Source organism: Mustela lutreola, chromosome 4 (assembly GCF_030435805.1).
Source record: "Mustela lutreola isolate mMusLut2 chromosome 4, mMusLut2.pri, whole genome shotgun sequence".
NCBI classification, from domain to species: Eukaryota; Metazoa; Chordata; class Mammalia; order Carnivora; family Mustelidae; genus Mustela; species Mustela lutreola.
The window spans coordinates 109,359,581-109,376,995 of record NC_081293.1 but is presented as its reverse complement, the minus strand read 5'-3'; the positions used below and the strand labels follow the sequence as shown (position 1 = coordinate 109,376,995).

At 48.8% G+C, this 17,415-nt stretch overlaps 1 protein-coding gene across 1 annotated transcript; it reads right to left on the bottom strand.

Moving 5' to 3' along the window:
* Positions 1-12,760: 12,760 nt before the first annotated feature.
* On the bottom strand, positions 12,761-15,328 carry MRPS24 (mitochondrial ribosomal protein S24). The gene is made up of 4 exons (XM_059170744.1): positions 15,181-15,328; positions 15,029-15,097; positions 14,605-14,716; positions 12,761-13,192 (listed from the first exon to the last, which is right to left on the bottom strand). The coding sequence occupies exons 1-4, from the start codon at positions 15,217-15,219 to the stop codon at positions 12,909-12,911; spliced, it is 504 nt and encodes a 167-aa protein (XP_059026727.1). The 5' UTR covers positions 15,220-15,328; the 3' UTR covers positions 12,761-12,908.
* Between the last annotated feature and the right edge of the window lie 2,087 nt (positions 15,329-17,415).

The following is a 17,415-nucleotide window of genomic DNA, read 5'->3' as shown; positions in this document are numbered from 1 at the left end:
AGGATTGATTCTCTGCTATCTCAGGAGAAACCCCAATGTGCTCATGGTCTTGGCCTGAACAAGATGACTGCCTGTGTGGTATATAAGCCGCAAGATATACCCGCCTGATAATGGGGCCTTACACTGCCAAATAGTACCTACATGGAATTCAACCTCAGACAAACATGTTGGGGGAAGCTCGAGGTCTACAAAGAAAGGTAGGAGATCCTGAGGACTTAATTTTCGGTCAATCACACTATCATTTTTTTTAACTTTCAAGAGGAGGAGCCATGGTCAGGCAGGATAGATTCCAGTGTCTTCCCACTCTGCCACTGGAAAAGAAGAGCCCTCTCCCCCATCATCCATCATGTTGCAGACCCAGGGTATGGGAAACTACCACCCATGGGCCAAATGGAACTCCCCCCATATTCTCTAAATCAAGTGTGGCAGGAATGTGAGTTATGGATGGTCTTTGGCTGCCATCAAGCCACAATGCAAGAAAGGAGTCATTGTCAGAGACACCACATGGACTGCAAGACCTAACAGAAAATCTTCACAAATGCTTTACAGAAAAGTCTGTGCTGATCCCTGGTCTCAAAGATCCCAGGATCATGCCCCTTCTTTGAGTAGAACCTAGTGCTTTCTGGTAAAATCTAATTGCTTCACCTCCAGAGGCAAGGACTTCCATCCTTTTAGCCAGAAGTCCATCTCCATCCTCCTCTACTGACAGCTGGAATGGCACATCTACAGATCCGCAGCCCAACGGGACTTCACTGTCGATTTCATGGTAGTGATGCTCAGAAACGGAAGTGTAAGTGTGAACGTGTGAGGGTGAGCATGTGTTTTCTCTTTGTTAGTCACAGTGTGCACAGAGAATACAATATAGTAACATGCTTTCTGTCCCACGGAATGGCTGGCCAGGCCTGTGGTTGTACAGTGATCTCGGAAGGAAGCCACCTTCATAGAACATACTTCATCTGGGAGGACTCCCAAGTCCTTTGCCCTGGACACTAGGTTCCACTGAGGCTGGGGGCACTCAGAGGGACAGAGAATTCCACTACCCAGGGTTTTTTGAAGGACGCCTGCTGTTCTGGGACAGAAGATCCCAAAACTATTCATGGGTCCGTCATCCAGCCCAGCAATCTAGGAGAGAGACCTACTCCAAGCAGGAAGGACAGACCGAGACACAACTGACAGCCTTGTGTGACATGTGCCATGACAGGGGACACTGAGGAGGACTGGGGGTGTGCCGGGTTGGCCAGATCGGGGTGGCAGGGGGACCAGGAGTGCTCCGGGAAGGTGTGGCAGCTGTGCCCTTGTGTGGCTACACATGTCAGTGTGACTGGGCATTGGCCAGACGGAAATGACATCGGGGGCGAGGTGCGGTGTCCCTAAACTGTCTCCTGCAAGGCAAAAGTTCGGTAACGAGAGTCATTTCAGTACGATTTCCCATCACATGCATCTGTGAGTCCCTAAAGCTGACTGTGTGGAACATCAAGTATATAGCTGTCCATCGCTTTCAAGCCTGAGGTGCTAGGGACAGAGCACACTGGATATTTCATACCCTGCTTTCAGAGTATGATGACTTCCTGCCTTCATCTCCAACCGAAGCACAGGGTACAAAGGCAACACAGATCTACACTTCAAATGTCAACAGAAATCTGCAAACCCAAGTTCTCACAGGAGCTAAAGGTTCAGGACCAGGATGATGGAGAGGGGAGGCCGAGAGCACGGAACCAAAAGAACACGGCATGTGCATGTTAGCTGGCCCACTTCTCTACCTGTTGGAAGCGAGCCATGCCTGACAGGAGGGAGCCCCTCCTGCACCGGGTCTGTCTGTTTGCTGCCCTGGAGCAGAGTAGAGGATGGGCTGAGCTGGGTGTGGGTGTTGGGGGAAGATGGCCAACTGGCTACAGATGCTACCTGCTGAGGACCTGTAGGACCAGCTCCCGGTCCTCAGCTAAGATGAAACCATCATTATGTGTGATGACTTATTTCTGGGGACAGGGCATGTGCTCAGTGCTTTCGTGACTATATCCTCTCCCATTGTATTTTTTAAAAACGCCTTAGGCATTAACACTGACATACACAAAGTCATCCCTAGTTAATGCATGTAACTCGTCCCAGACCCTAATATCTAGTGAAGAGACACTCGATTTAGAAAACTGCTCACCAATTAGAGGATGGTTCTTAGGAGCTAAGGAATTCAGGGACCAACCCTCTTCTGTCTTCCCCCTAGAAGCTGGTAAATGGGAACACTTTTGGCCACCTGCTCTCTGGAGAGTGGCCACACGGGGGCAACAGGGAGTCCACAGTGCCCCAAACCCCACTGCAAAACCAGTTCTCCCTTCATCCTGTCAAATTTTGTTCATTCAATGTTTACAGATCATGGTAGAGATTATGAAAGGTCTGACCTTGCTGAATTTTTTAAAACCAAACAAATTCTTTCAACCTGTTCAGAATAGAAGATGTTTTCTAAATTCTCAGAGTTGGCTAGCAGAGGAAGGCCCAGGGACCTGGGAAAAGTCTATTACTGTTGAATCTTCAGGTCTACCTAGGACACAAGGACGACTTCTACTCCACTTCTTTGCAGGAAGAGTCTGTGTCCGTTCACAGCACTGAATCCATACAAAATAGTGCAGCTCAGAAGAAAACAAAGGAGAATCCTCAGCCTCCAGAAGCAGAGAAAGAGCCACACCCAGGAACCAAGAAGACAGACCAGGAAGGCTCTGTGCAGGCCAGTTTGCATTTCTGGAGAGCCTCTGGAGCTAGACTGCCCCCAGTCTAGCCCGGGGTCGTGGGTCAGGCCCAGCGCACACCCTGATGCTGCACTGTTGGAACCCATGACTAGTCTCCTGGTCCCTTCCTCCCCGAGACACCTCTACCCTCTGACGACTCCAGCCTGCTTCTTGGAACTCCCATTCCCCTTTCTGACCCCATCCTTCACTTTTCCCGTCATGGCCATAATACAGAGTACATTGAACTACTTTCTATTCTGTCATTTAAATCTTTTTTTTGTCATGGTTGCTCTAAAACTAACCCTTGCATTATCTACTCTGATGTAGAATCCCTTGTTGCATTGCCTGACTCCACTGTGGACCCCGAATGCCCTCACAGTGTCACGGGGCTAGTGTCCAGGGTGAGGTCCTCACTAAGCCGACCCAGCAGTTGCAGTGAAGGCCTGACCCAGGCACTGCTGCTTTCGTGCAAAACGAAAGCACAGCCAAAACCTGGGTTTGGGATCAGAATGGCTCATGGCCCCTCAGACACATTGGATGGCATGGGGGCACGCCCTGAAGACACATGCTAGTCCAGTGTCATCCTGGGGAATTTCCATGCAATAGCCATTGTGTCCAGTGGGGGAATTCGGTAGGAGCGGGGATGATGGGAGTCGGAACTCCTGAGATGGAATCCACCTTAGAGACTGCCCGGAACTTCCTGGGAGTTCATTCCATCGTCTCGCATGAATCAATGCCTCTAAAACCATGTCCTCACTTTAGAAAGCATGGGCCTCAGGCTCCAATGACATGACTCTCCTGGGTTGTACTGGACATCAGCAGAAGAGCCTGACTGAGCCTGGAGACGGCCTCCAGTGGGATACCCCAGAGCAGCTTCAGCTAGAGCCGCAATCACACACTTATCTTCCCTGCACTCCCCAACTCACGTGGGACTCTTCATGGGGCCTATTCTGGGAACAAGGGTCACGCCAGGGCCACAGAAACCTCTGACACTGGTTGTAACAAGAATCTGGGATGTCAGTGGAGTCCCAAGCCATGGGCCATCTCAGAGTTCATCTGCAAAGATACAGTTGGTGGGAAAACCCACAGGCTGACAGAGGATAGAAGATGGAAAAGCTAGGAAAGAGGGGGTGCTCACATCCTATCTGGCCCCAGATGTCATAGCGGTGTCCAGCAGGACAAGCCCCCCAAATGCTCCCCAGCGCCTTCACAAAGCTCACCCTAAGGTATGAAGTTGAGCTCATACACGGGTCATGAGCATCCCGGCCAGCTCAGGGCAGCAGGACACAGGACACAGTGAAGCCACAGCCTTGACAGATGTATAGTCATGGAGCAACAGCTTTCTCCAAATATATCCTGAAATGTTAAAAAAAAAAAAAATCACTAATAAAACATTAACAGTTTTAATTAAAAAGAAAGCCATACATGTCATAGAGTAAACTGGTTCAATTAATAAGTATTTATTGAGGATCTCCTTAGTGCAAATGTATAGCTCTAGTCCCTCCTGGGAGCTTACAAACAGCAGAGGATACAATCCACGGATCAACGGTAGGAAGGAGTGCTGGCCAGGAGAACAGTGAAGACTAAGGGGGCCTTCTCATTCAGAGGCCCTCCAGGAACCCCCTCTGCAAAGGTGGCATTCAAGCCAAGACCATAATGAAAGGGGGAGCGAATCCATCTGTGCAGAGGGCAACAGAGCAAGGACATTTCTTACTAACTTTAAAGATAAAAGAGAAATGCTGAGATGTTTTCATTTAGGTGTTGCTTTGGGAGCACTGGTTCTTCTAACTTTTAGGGATACACACTTACCTTTCCTCACTATAAAATGGTATAAGAAAAATGTCTTATTTAAGCATTGACATCTTTAATTAAGAGGCAAATAAATTAACCCAAGCTAACCCTTAACCCTAACCTAGAGACTGAGTACTGTATTAGTTTTTTACTGGAGCTTGAACAAATTTCTACAAACTTCATGGCCTAAACAACAGAAACTTACTATCTCAGAGCTGTGCAGCTCAGGGGTCTAGTGCGGGGAAGAGGGATGTAGCCCTTCTGCAGGCTCCAGGGGAGAATCCCTTCTCAAGCCTTTTCCACCTCGTGGAGGACGACGACTCCTACATTCCTACAATCCACGGCTCACAATCCCTTCCTGCATCTCCAAAGCTTCTAGAAAGGCTTGTGGCTCTGCTGAAACCTTGCTTTTAACTCAGCAAGACCCAGTTTTGTCTTAAAGCCTACGAAACTATGATGAATACACCTGAATTACTTTAAGCCACTACACTGATCCACACAGGAATGAAGATGAGGGTCAAATGCAGGAATGAATTCAGCATGGAGGTGAGGGCTATTAGGGTCAGAATCCTGTTGAGGTTAGGTGCAGGGTCAGGGTTGGGATGAGGATCAAGGTCACCCGAAGGTCAAAGTTAGTGTGAAAGTAAGCATCAGGGTGAGCAGGATCTGGGTCATAATCAGTGCCTCAGGGTTAATGTTAAGGTCAGTTTTAGGTGAATGGTCAGAATGGGTGTCAAGTTATGACTCAGTGTGAACAGCAGCATCAGATTACTGGGAGAGTTGGGTCCAATTCAGGTTCCGGGTGAGAGCAGGTTTCAGGTCAAAGTCAACATCAGAGTCAGAGTGAAGGTAAGGGTCAGTTCTGGGTCAGCACCACGGTGAATGCCAGTTTCAGAATCAGGTTAACAGTACACTGCAAGGTCAGAGTCAGGTCATTTCCAAGGTGAGGGTCATGTTCAGGACCAACAATAAGGTGAATGTAGGGTCAGGATCAGGGTCAAGTGTGACATCAGCATGGTGGCTGCAAGAGTCTTCCCTTTCTTCCTCTCCCCTTTTATTTATAACTACTTAGATATTCATAATCAAACAAAAGTGCCTCTGATCATCACACCAGGGCACCCAGATTTCTACACACCTGTGCATCAGAAAGGAGGCGGACAGGGCCGTGAAGGGGGCTGCAGATCCCAGGAAGAGGATGAGCCTGCCACAGCCTGACTTGCCGGGACTGGGGGAAGCACAACTGGGCGACACTCACTGAAGACAGAGAGTTTGCAGAAGCCCAGCCAGCAGAGGAAACCAGGCCCACCACCGAAGTAGGGTAGAGATGGGCTTGGAGTCAGAGGAGAAGGAAGAATTTGAGTTGGTCCCTCCCCAGGGCACCCCTGATGACAGCCTGCCCTTCAAGGCAGATGGAAAGCCAAAGTGGCGAGTGAGTGAGGGCGTGACGGGAGCTGGAGGAAAGGGAAAGAGGCAGACAAGAACAACCAAGGAACATGTTGTTGCTGTCCGCTTCAAGACTTCTGCAAGAGATGAGCCTGTGGGAGTCCGGGAGTCCCCTCATTGCAGGACATGCCTCCTGGGTGTGGGCACCCCCAAAGCAGAAAGACATTCTTCAAGGAAGGTCATTCATCATATTTGACATTGTGATGACACTGACTACAGTCTATCATAGAAAAGGCCACCAGGGAACAAAGGAGGGTCAGCTACAATGCAGCCCCTGTTTGGCTATCAGCAGATCTCTCAGAAGGAACGCCACAGGCCAAGAGAGAGTGGAAGGACCTACTCAGAGTTAAATGACAGAAAGTGCCAGCCCAGAGTACTCCCTGAAATGAAGCTCCCCTTCAGATACAGAGGCGCAACAGAGCCTTTGCCAGACATGCCAAAACCAAGGGAGCTCATTGCCCCTTGACCAGCCTTGAAGGAAATGCTCAAAGTTTCTTCAGCTGAAATGAAAAGGCACTATTAGTGACATAAATGCAGATGAAAATACATAAAACACTAGCAAAGGCAAAAGATGAACACAATTACAACGGGAAACTCTATATTAGAAGGGTGTGTTAAGAGGTGCCTGGGTGAGTCAGTTGTTAAGCGTCTGCCTTCAGCTGGGTTCATGATCCCAGGGTCCTGGATTGAGCCCCACATCGGGCTCCCTGCTCAGCAGGCAGTCTGCTTCTCCCCCTCCCACTCCTCCTGCTTGTGCTCTTTCTCTATCTCTCTGTCAAATAAATAAAGTCTTTAAAAGAAGAAGGAGGAGGAGGAGGAAGTTGTGTTAACACTTAATTACAGTTCGGAGACTAAAGGAAAAGGGCATGAAAAATAACCGAAGTCACTCCCACTTCTCAGTGAATTTGCAGCATAAAAAGAGGTACATTTTAACATCGAAACTAAAGGGGAAGAGTAAAAGCTCAGAAACTTTACAGGGAATGAAAATAAGGTGCTAACAGCATCAAAAGGACTATTTTACCTAACAGATGTTGTTTGTAATCCACATGGTAACAGCAAAGCAAAACCCTAGAGTCACAAAACAGGAAAGGGCGAGACCAGACGCACTGTAGAAAACCAGAACTTCACAAAGGTAGACAGAAACTGGGGATATAACAAAGGAGCTACAAAACAATCAGAAGCAAGATGTAAGGTGGCAGCATTTAGTTGGTACATATCAATAATCACTCCAGGGCACCTGGGTGGCTCAGGGGGTTGAGGCTCTGCCTTCCGCTCAGGTCATGGTTCCAGGGTCCTGGAATGGAGCCCCCGCATTGGGGTCTCTGCTCAGCAGGAAGCCTGCTTCCCCCTTTCCAGCTCCCCCTGCTTGTGCTCCCTCCCTCACTGTGTCTCCCTCTGTCAAATAAATAAATACAATCTTTATTTGTATTTATTAAATACAAATTTTCTTTAAAAAGAAAAATGAAAATGGGGAGACCTCATGTAAGCAACCTATCTTTACACCTCAAGGAACTAGAAAACAACAACAACAACAAATTAAGCCCAAAGTTAGCAGAACAAAGTAAAAAACAAAGGTAGGAGCAGACAGAAATTAAATAGGAACAATAAAAACCACAGAAAGGACTGATGAAACTGAGAACTGGTTCTATGAAAAAGATAAAGTCAACAAACCTTTAGCTGGACTAAGAAAAAACATGAAAAGACTCAAATAAAATTAAGAGTGATAAAGGAGACATTAAGTGCGACTGCGGGCTCAGTCGGTAAAGCATCTGCCTTCGGCTCAGGTCCGGATCTCGGGGCCCTGGGATCGAGCCCCGCATGGAGCTCTTGCTCAGTGTGGAGTCTGCTTGTCTCTCTCCCTCTCCTTCTGTTCCTCCCCTGTTTGTGCTCTCTCTGCCTCTCAAATAAATAAATAAGATCTTTAGAAAAGGAAAAGATAAAGGAGATGTTACAACTGAGACTGCAGAGAAACAGACTGTGAGACTGAAAAATTACAAGCCAAAAACTCAGATAACTTAGAAGAAACAGACTGATTCCTAGAAACAAGCAACCTACCAGACTGAATGAGGAAGAAACAGAAAATCTGAACAGATCAGAGACTAAAGAGATTGAATCACGACTCAAAAACCTCCCAACACAGAACCTCCTCCAGGGCCATACAGCTTCACTGGAGATTCTACTAGACAGTCAAAGAATTAACACCAATTCTTCTCAAACTCTTCCAAAAAATGGGGGAGGAGGAACTATTTCTAAACATCATCTTGTGGGGCTGCCATTGCCCGGATATGAAAGCCAGAGAAGGACACCAGAAGAAAAGAAACCTTCAGACCAGTATCTCTGATGAATCCAAATGCAGACGCTCTCAACAACATATTAGCAAACTGAACTCAAGAACAAGTAAAAAGGCACATTGTGAGCAAGTGGGCTTTATCCCTGGAAGCAAGGATCATTAGACACACATAAATCAATACATGTGATCCATTACATTAATAAAATGAAAGGGAAAAAATCACATGATCATCCTGACATGCAGAAAAAGCATCTAACAAAATACATCACTTCATAAAAACCCTCAGCAGATCGGGTATAGAAGGAACGTATCTCAATATATTAGAGGCCTACATTAGGAGCCCACAGCACAGTATATGCACTGTGGCAACACTGAAAGCTTTTCCTCGAGGAGCAGGAATAAGACACGGGTGGCCACACACAGCACTCTTCCTCAGTCTGGTATTAGAAGTCCCATCATTATTTGTATGTAACAGGATGTGGTATAGAGCAAATCTGAAAGGCTATTAGATTTCAGTCAAGTTGCAGAATACAGAATACAGAATACAGAATACAGAATCCACTCAGAAATCACTTAGAAATCACTCAGAAATCACTAAGAATGAAACATCGGGAAAAAAAAATATAGAAAACTATCCCATTCACAATAGCATCAAAAACAACAAAATGCTAGAAATAAATGTAACCAAGGATGTAAAAGTCCTGTACAATGAACTACAAGACTTCGTTGAAAGAGATCAAAGAAATGGAAAGATAAACAAATGGAAAGATATCTTGTGTTCATGGGTCAGAAGAATTAATATTGTTAAAATGTCCTTCTTGAGGAAAAAAAAGAACAAAGCCAGAGAAATCACACTTCCTGACTTCAAAATGTACTACAAAGCCTTAGTAATAAAAACAGTATGTTACTGCACAGACAGACAAAAACAGACACACAGACCAATGGAACAAGACAGAAGGCAGAGCAGTGAGAACGCCTGCTTATACAGTCAAGAAAATATTCAACAAGGAAGCCAAACACACAACGGGGAAAGGACAGACTTGCCAACCAGTGAGCGGGGAAAACTGGATGAGCACATGCAATGAAATTAGACCCTGTCTTACACCAGTCACAAAAATTCACTCAAACAGATTAAAGACTGAGACAGAAGGACCTGGAACAACAAAACTCCTAGAAATAAATGTCAGGATGAAGCTCCTTAACCTTGAATATGACAATATGACACCAGCAGCACCAAAGACCAACATGAAAATGAACACATAGGGCTCCACGAAACTTAGCACCTTCTGCACAGTAAAGGGAAACGTTAACAGACTGAAAAAGCTCTGCAGAATGGAAGAAAATTTTTGTAAGCCATAACTGGGTAAGGAGTTAATACTGAAAACATATAAAGAAGTCATACAACTCAAAATCAAAAACAAACAATACAACTGAAAAATGGGTAGAACTAGACCTTTCTCCAAAGAACACATTGCAACAGCCAGGAGACACATGAAAAGATGCTCCACATCACTGACCGTCAAAGAAATGCGAATCAAAACCACAATGAGATATGACATCACACCTTTCAGAAGGCCGATTACCAAGAAGACAAGAGACAGGAAAACTGGAGGGTGAGGGGGTTCTTGTTAGGTCAGGTTCGGTAGGGATGCTCTCTCTTCTGTATTTATAACTTGTGCATTTTTAAAAATTGACCTCAAAGCACTCGTAGTCATGCAAACAAATGCTTAAGCACAAAAGAATTTATATTAAGCAGAACACACACCGTGGGGCAAACGTATGCACTCAAAAAACAAAACAAACCAAAAAAACCCTCAGAGTTGTATTAGCTTATGAAAAAACCCCTCAGAGTTGTATTAGCTTATGAAAAAGAACAGAGGACAATCTGGGTAACAACATAACTGGGAGCTTTGCTGTGAGATAGGTATCTTTCATGTGCATCTTTTAAATCAATGCTTAGGAGAAAAACAGAAAAAAAATTGCTGGCAAGGGTGTGGAGAAAAGGAACCCTCCCACATGCGTGCACACTGACTCAACCGCAGTGGGAAACAACATGAAGGCTTCTCACAAAATTAAACATAGACCCACCAAGGATCCCGTGTGATTCCACTTCTGGATTCGTACACAAAGGAAATAAAAACAGGACTTTGAAGAGAGATGTGCATTCCGGCATTTACTGCAACGTCATTCTCAACAGCCAGTCCGTGCCCGTCAACAGATGAAAGGATAGAGATGTGGTATATAAATACAACGGAATATGATACAGCCATGAGAAAAGAGGACTCCTACCGTTTCCAACATGATGGACCTTGTGGAAGTTATGCTCAGTGAAGTAAGTCAGACAGAGAAAGACAAATACTGTATGAAATCACTTACATGTGTAATCTATAAAGGCAAAACTCCCCCAAACAGACTAAAATGGTGGTTACCAGGTATCAGGGAGTAGAAGGGACAGGGCAGCTGTTGCCTGAGGGTATAAATTAATAATGAATAGGGAGCACAGACAACAATATTGTGTTATTATCAACAAACTTGCTAGGAACCTAGAACTTAATTATTCTAATGACTAAAAAGACAGAATTATGTAATTATGATAAAGGCGCTAATTGTCCAAGCACATTATGATATATAACACAGTAAGATACATAAATGCATCAACATGTACACCTGAAACTTACACAATGTTGTATGTCAAATATATTTAAAAATGGGTCAAGGTCACGATCCGGTGAGACTATGGGGTGACTATCAAGGCAAGGCTGTGCACGAGGGTCACAGTCTGGGACAGGAGAAGCACCTCTGTCAGTTAAGGATTCAAGTAAGGTTCAGGGTTAAGGTCGGGGTTAGGTGAAGTTTCATGATCAGTAACTGGAGCAGGGTCATGAGGGTCAGGAACAGGATCAAGTCAGCTGAGGTTCGGTCAGATCACTGCAGGTGGAAGGGTCAAGGTCAGTGTTAAGGTGAGAATCAAGAAGAGGGTAAGAGTCAAATTCACATAAGTCCAGGGTCGGGGTCACTGCCAGAGTGGTCAGAAGGGTCAGGGTCAGGTTGAGTGTTGTCAGCGAAGTGTGTGGTTGTCTCAAGGCCTGAATGACAATCAGTCCAAACAACCCAGGGTTGCCGAGTGTTGGAATCAGAGATAAGAGGAGGCTCAGATCTGGGGTGCCTGGGTGACTTGGTTAAGTGTCTGACTCAGGGTGGGTGCCTGGGTGGTTCAGTTGTTAAATGTCTGCCTTCGGCTCAGGTCATGGTCCCAGCGTCCTGGGATTGAGCCATGCCTTGGGCTCCCTGCGTAAGCGGGAAGCCTGCTTCTCCCTCTGCTGCCACTGCCCCGCTTATGTTCCCTTTCACTGCGACTGTCAAATAAACAAATGAAATCTTAGAGTAGGCTCAGATCTGTGTGGGGGACAGAGTCTGGGTGACAGTTGGGTTTAAGGGTCAAGGTCAGAGTCTGGTTTATCAGTAAGAGAAGATCAGGGCTAGGGTCAAATTTAAAGGACTGTCAGTTTTATGGACAAAGTCATGATAAGACTTTGGCGGAGGATCATGGTCAATGTTAGAATTAGGTTGTCACCATCGTGCTACGGGTCAGACAGCATGAGGGTATTTCCAGAGTAAAGTTCTAAGTGAAAGTCAGGGTTACATGAGGAATGTAGTCAGTCAGACATGATCCAGGGAGGGTCCAGGGGAGACTGTCAGGTAAGGGTGAGGACAAGGGAAGATCAAGCTGTGGGCAGAAATTGGGACAGCATGTCTGTTAGAGTGAGGGTAAAGCTTAGGGTACAATCAGGGTAGTAAGTCAAGGTCAGGGCTGGAATTAGAGTGTGTGAGGTTGAGGTTCAGGGTTAAATCTAACAGGGTCACGGTCAGTGTCACAGTGAAGTTGGCCACCAATCCCTGCCCCACTGCCCAGCACCACATGCAGCTTTTACAAACACCACCTCCTGAAACGCTCTCCCATCGAGCTGTGGGTCTACCTCCCTCACCTGCCTGGAATCCTCAGCCCTGCCTGACCCTCCCTGTCCACCTCCATGGGGACTTAAGTGTCATGAAGGCAGGGGTCTCGGAACAGTGTTTCGTACATGGACGGACTCCAAGCCCTCAGAACGGGGGGCACAGGGCAGGTGCTTCACTGAAGCTTTTAATAAGCGATGAGTGTCCATAAAGGTATTTTATTTCTGGAGGGAAAAGTGCATCTGGCTATAAACTGTCCACAGTAGTTCTCTCTGTGGAAGAATTACAAAAAACATCATGGTTCATTTGACGCATGTCCATGCTGTTTAAAATTTCTTAAAATTAATGTTGATTATTTTATAATCACTAAAAATGGATTTTTCCACTTTGAGAGAAAAAGAGCTCCAGGTAAAGTTCCTGGTAAAGTGACAAGACACTCACTGCACCATAGCTATTACCCAAGCCTCAAACAACTGGCAGCCTTTGGGAAGCCCTGGAGCACCCTCAAAGGAACCCTGCCCTAGCGCTCTTCTCTAAGGAGGGAAGATAAACGAAGAGGCAAGACAACACGGAAGGTCCATTTATTCAATAGCAGCTTCGGAAAGGAATCCTCCAGACAGTGAGGGGATGTACTTCCCCGTCTTTGCTTCACTCCTCTCCCACACGCCTCTGTCCTTCGCAGGCTGGAGCCTGATGCAGACAAGGTGACTGTCTTAGATGTACTTATACACCACCTTGGAGGGCACAGTCTGGAGGTGCAGACGGACGGGACATTTGTAAAAGTGGGACAGCAAAGTCTCACTGTAGCCGACCAGGAAGTAGAACTTGTGTGCAGGCAGCTGCCTCAGGACCAGGGCACAGATCTCCAGCTGGTTAGCCCGGCGCTTCAGGACCAGCTGGTCAGCCAGGCACCCTGGGAAGGTGCCCAGCATGAACTTCCGGAGGAAAACATCCTCCACCGTTCGCTCTGCAGCGTGGTCCTCCCCATCCAGGTTACCTGAAAGGAGAAGGGACGTCGAAGACTCAGCAGAAACTCCAGGAGCCTGTTACTCAATTCCACCCCAACCCTGGCTTCTCTCTTCTTCTACAAGTGGAATAAAAGGAATACACTGTAAAGTTCAAAATACACAGCACTTGAGTGGCTCAGTTGGTTGAGTGACTTCCTTTGGCTCAGGTCGTGATCCCGGGGTCCTGGGAACGAGTCCCGCATCAGGCTCTGCTCAGCAAGAGCCTGCTTCTCCCTCTCTCTCTACTGCTCCTCCCCCTGCTTGTGCTCTCCCTCTCGCTGTCAAATAAACAAAAAAAATCTTTAAATAAATAAATAAAGTTCAAATACATTATTTCACTGCATTCACAAATCCTGTGAAGTCGGTATTATCATAGTTACCCTGATTTTAGGGAAGGGAAGACTGAGGCCTTAGCAGGGCATAAAATTCGTATGACCCTTTCCTGTCTAGCCCCTTCCCACTCTTTCTGGGCCATTTATAGAAGCACTGACCACCCCTTGGCCCAGAGAGATGAGGCCACCAGCTACTTCTGAGACTGGGGACATGAGCTCTGTCACCAGCCAGGGCCATGGCCTCAGCCAGCGGATTCTCAGTGCAGACCCTGAAACCCCCCTCCACCTGCTGCAGTATGCCTCTGGAGTCTCCACACCCAGCCCCGGACCCTAGAACCAGAACCTGGAAAGGGTGGGGGACAGGAACCCATTATTTTGAGTTCTCTAGACAGACAGATCTCAAAACGCCCAAGCTGAGAAGCCTCATACTGGACGAAAGACAGCCAATTCCCATTAGTTCCCGGTAGTTCTGTTCTATGAAGTCAGCAAGAGCAAAGAGTTAGGAACACTGAACCCTCGCTCCTAGGGGACTCAAGGGGTTAGGTTTCTGCTCGCCCTGGACTAAGACAGTTTGGTCAACACATCAGTATATAACCTTGTTTCCTGCGTGTTTCTGCCTAAAGACCCCTGTTTAATACACATCAGGGCTTAACCATGAACTCTCGGCCCACGGCATTAGACCCCGCGGGGAAGGAAGCTTATTAACATGTGTATCTTCTCCCCAACGGAGGTCACACCTTTCCTGTGCGTCCCACGTCAGCAGCAGGCTCCATTAAGGCAGAGAAGTCATGACAAGAGCACAAACTGCAGACGAGCGGCACTAATGCGCCTCGGAGAGACACCTACTCACAGCCCGGACAGAAACTGAGAAGCAGTGCCCTAGGGGGGAGGCACGTGTGGGCGGCGGCTCCGCCCTGGTCGCGTGCTGATGCGGGAATATGAAATCTGAGAATGAAAACCTTAAATGAGCAAGAGTTGAACCGGGCCTCTCGCCCGTGTTTGCCGGATGTCTCTGCGACGCCACGACCCAGAACTTCATCCGCGGGGCTCCCAGCACCGCGACCCCTCACCTGTGTGCAGCGACAGCCAGCCCTTGCGGTGGGCTATGTAGTGCGGCGCGTGCGCCTCCTCGTAGGTCACCGGCTTGTCCCCCTTGCCCACTCTGACTCGGGCCGCCCGGTTCTAGGAGGACAGACGGGCCGTGATGCTACGCGCCCACCGACCCAAGCTGCGGTGCGCCCTCCGACCTCTGCGCCCCCGGCCCTCGGTTTCCCGCCCTCAGGCCCCTCCGCTGCCGGGCCCTCGGGTCCCGCGCCCCTCCGTCCCTGGGTTCCCCGACCCCCGGCCCCCCAACCCCAGGGCCCCGGCCGCCCGACCCAGGACCTCCGGACCCTCCGCCCCCAGACCCCCGGCCGCCCGACCCTCCGCCCCCAGGCCCCCCAGCCCCGGCCGCCCGACCCCAGGCCCCCCGCCCCCGGGTCCCGTCGCGCTTACCTTGGCGCAAACAGCAGACGTGTGCAGGGCGCGCGAGAAGCACGGCAGCTCTCGGCTCCAGGACAGCACCTGCGGGAGGAGGGGACGTGAGAAGGGCACTGAGGCCCCCACCGCAGACCGCAGGCCCCCGGCAGCGTCGCCCGCTCACTCACCCGGGGCCCGAGGACCCGGCAGGACACGGCCGCCGCCATCTTGGGCCCGGCGCCGCGCGCCGGAAGTAAGTACCGCGGCGCCGCGAGGGGAAACGAGGCGGGGCGGCCTCGGGGCAAAGGTCAACCCCCAGGATACCCCGGCGGCTGATTAGACGAAATCAGAACCGGCGCAGGTGCGCTGGGCGCTTACGGGGGTGGGGCCGAGGAGGGGTGGGGCCTCCAGGCCGGGGCAGAGCCTCTGTCGGGAGGAGGCCACTCAACCCCGCGAGGCATCGGCGGGCGGAGTGTCAGTCGGGGCGGGTCCGCAGTGGGCGGGAGTCTCGAGTGGGTGGGCGGGGGTCTCCGGTGGGTGGGCGGGGCTTGCCTGCTGGGGTGGGTCCGTGGGCTCAGTGGGTAGAGGTAGTGCAGTGCACGTCCAGGCGGTGCAGGCAGCGGGTCCTTCCCGCCCCCCCGCAGCGCAGCGGGGCCCCCAGCTGTGCACGTCTCCACCTGCCACGGTTGGGGTGTGTGGTGGTTCACGTCCGGGATGCAGGTGGTGCAGAGATGAGGTCTCGCTGTCTGGGAGCTCGCAGCGACGGAGACAGCGGATCAGCGTGGGTTCCGTGCGCCCGCTGAGCTCCATCCCGGACCCGGACCCTCGGTGCTCAGCTGCGAGCGGACCGCGTTCCCACCATCTAGAAAGCGGGCTGCTGAGTTCTGCCTCAAAATAAGTCTTTAAGAAGGAAAGAAAACAAACGAACCTGGTTTTTTTGTTTTTAATTTTATTTGTTTATTTGACAGAGATCACAAGTAGGCAGAGAAGCAGGCAGAGAGAGACGCGGGGGAGGGCGGGGGGGGGGCGGGGAAGCAGGCTCCCTGCTGAGCAGAGAAGCCAATGCGGGGCTGGATCCCAGGACCCTGAGATCGTGACCTGAGCCAAGGCAGAGGCTTAACCCACTGAAACCCCCAGGCGCCCCAGAACCTGGCTTTTATCCACAAAGAAGAAATTCGTTTGGTTAAAATTTCATCCAGTTCTTTGAGGATGCCTTAGGCAGAGAAATAGTTCATTTCCCATGGGACCATACCCTAGTGTCTGGTCATTAGGGAAGGAAATTTTTAAGTAAGAGAAAGGGCTGGATGATAGGGAAATTCATACTCAAACCAAGCTTGTCGTGGTCATCGGTATCCAGTAATTATTGTCGGAGGGAAAAGTACCAGCCCTGGGTATCTTACTTCACAGCTCATCACAGAAACAGAAAAAGCATGGACTCTGGAGTCGGCCCCAGGTGTCACAGTCTTTGGACAACTGAGCCTCAGCTCCATAATCGATAAGATGGGTTTATTAGTTCTGCTAGCTCTAGGGCTGTTCAGATAAATAGCTCTCATCGCTGTGTTCAGCTGAATGATACGGAATTGCCAAGGCTGGGCTGGTTTTGACCTACATCATCTACCCTAACACTGCTTGCAAAGTCTGTGCTGCCGGTGGTAGGGAGGACTGGATTGTCATCTATGTGGAGGGGAAGTGGGGGGGTGCTGGTGAGTTGCCCAAGGTCCCAGGGAGCAGGAGGCGGGTGCAGAGAGGGACCAAGACACGGATCCTGACTGCAGGCCACTGTATTTTCCATGGTCAAGATTCCTCTGACCACTGGAAGCTAGGTCCTCAGAAAATCCTTAATAAAGGGACAGCATCCTTCATGCCGTAAGACATATTCCTAATACTAAGAATGTTTTACTTCCAAATGTTTACGGTCTCCAACTGTTCTGCATATCAGATAAGGGGGCAGAAGGAGTGTGAGATCACAACAGTTTCCAAATGTAAGAACTCTCAACTTTTCCCAAAGGACCCTTTAAAACTGATAGTATTTTCTCTTTTTAAAGGTTCCCTAAAGTTTGATAATTTCATAATTTGATAAGTTTTCTAAGATAAGTGGTGAGGAATATGGGAGCTGGTATATGAATTACAGCTTCCGGCCAAGTGACTGGACCTTCCCAGGCTTGTTTTTCTAATCTGTAAAATGGGAACAATGACAGTTGTTGTGAAAATTACATTGTAAAATGCAGAGCAGAGTGAGCAGCTAATAAATGTGTCTTTAAAAAGAATAAAGCCAGGAGCGCCCGGCTGCCCAGTCAGACTCTTGATCTCAGGATGGTGAGCTTGAGTCCCAAGTTGGGTTTAGAGTTTAAAAAAACAAAACAAAACAAACCTGCCTGTCATGCCTGACATGCACCTCCTCTTGGAGAGATATAAGAACTCAC

What these genes read in the sequence shown, in the direction of transcription:
- MRPS24 (XM_059170744.1), bottom strand. Translation starts at nt 15,219, where the DNA reads ATGGCGGCGGCCGTGTCCTGCCGGGTCCTCGGGCCCCGG. An exon ending in CGTCTGCTGTTTGCGCCAAG is followed by an intron (nt 14,717 to 15,028) that starts GTAAGCGCGACG and finishes CTGTCCTCCTAG; the next exon opens with AACCGGGCGGCCCGAGTCAG. An exon ending in CTGGCTGTCGCTGCACACAG is followed by an intron (nt 13,193 to 14,604) that starts GTGAGGGGTCGC and finishes TTCTCCTTTCAG; the next exon opens with GTAACCTGGATGGGGAGGAC.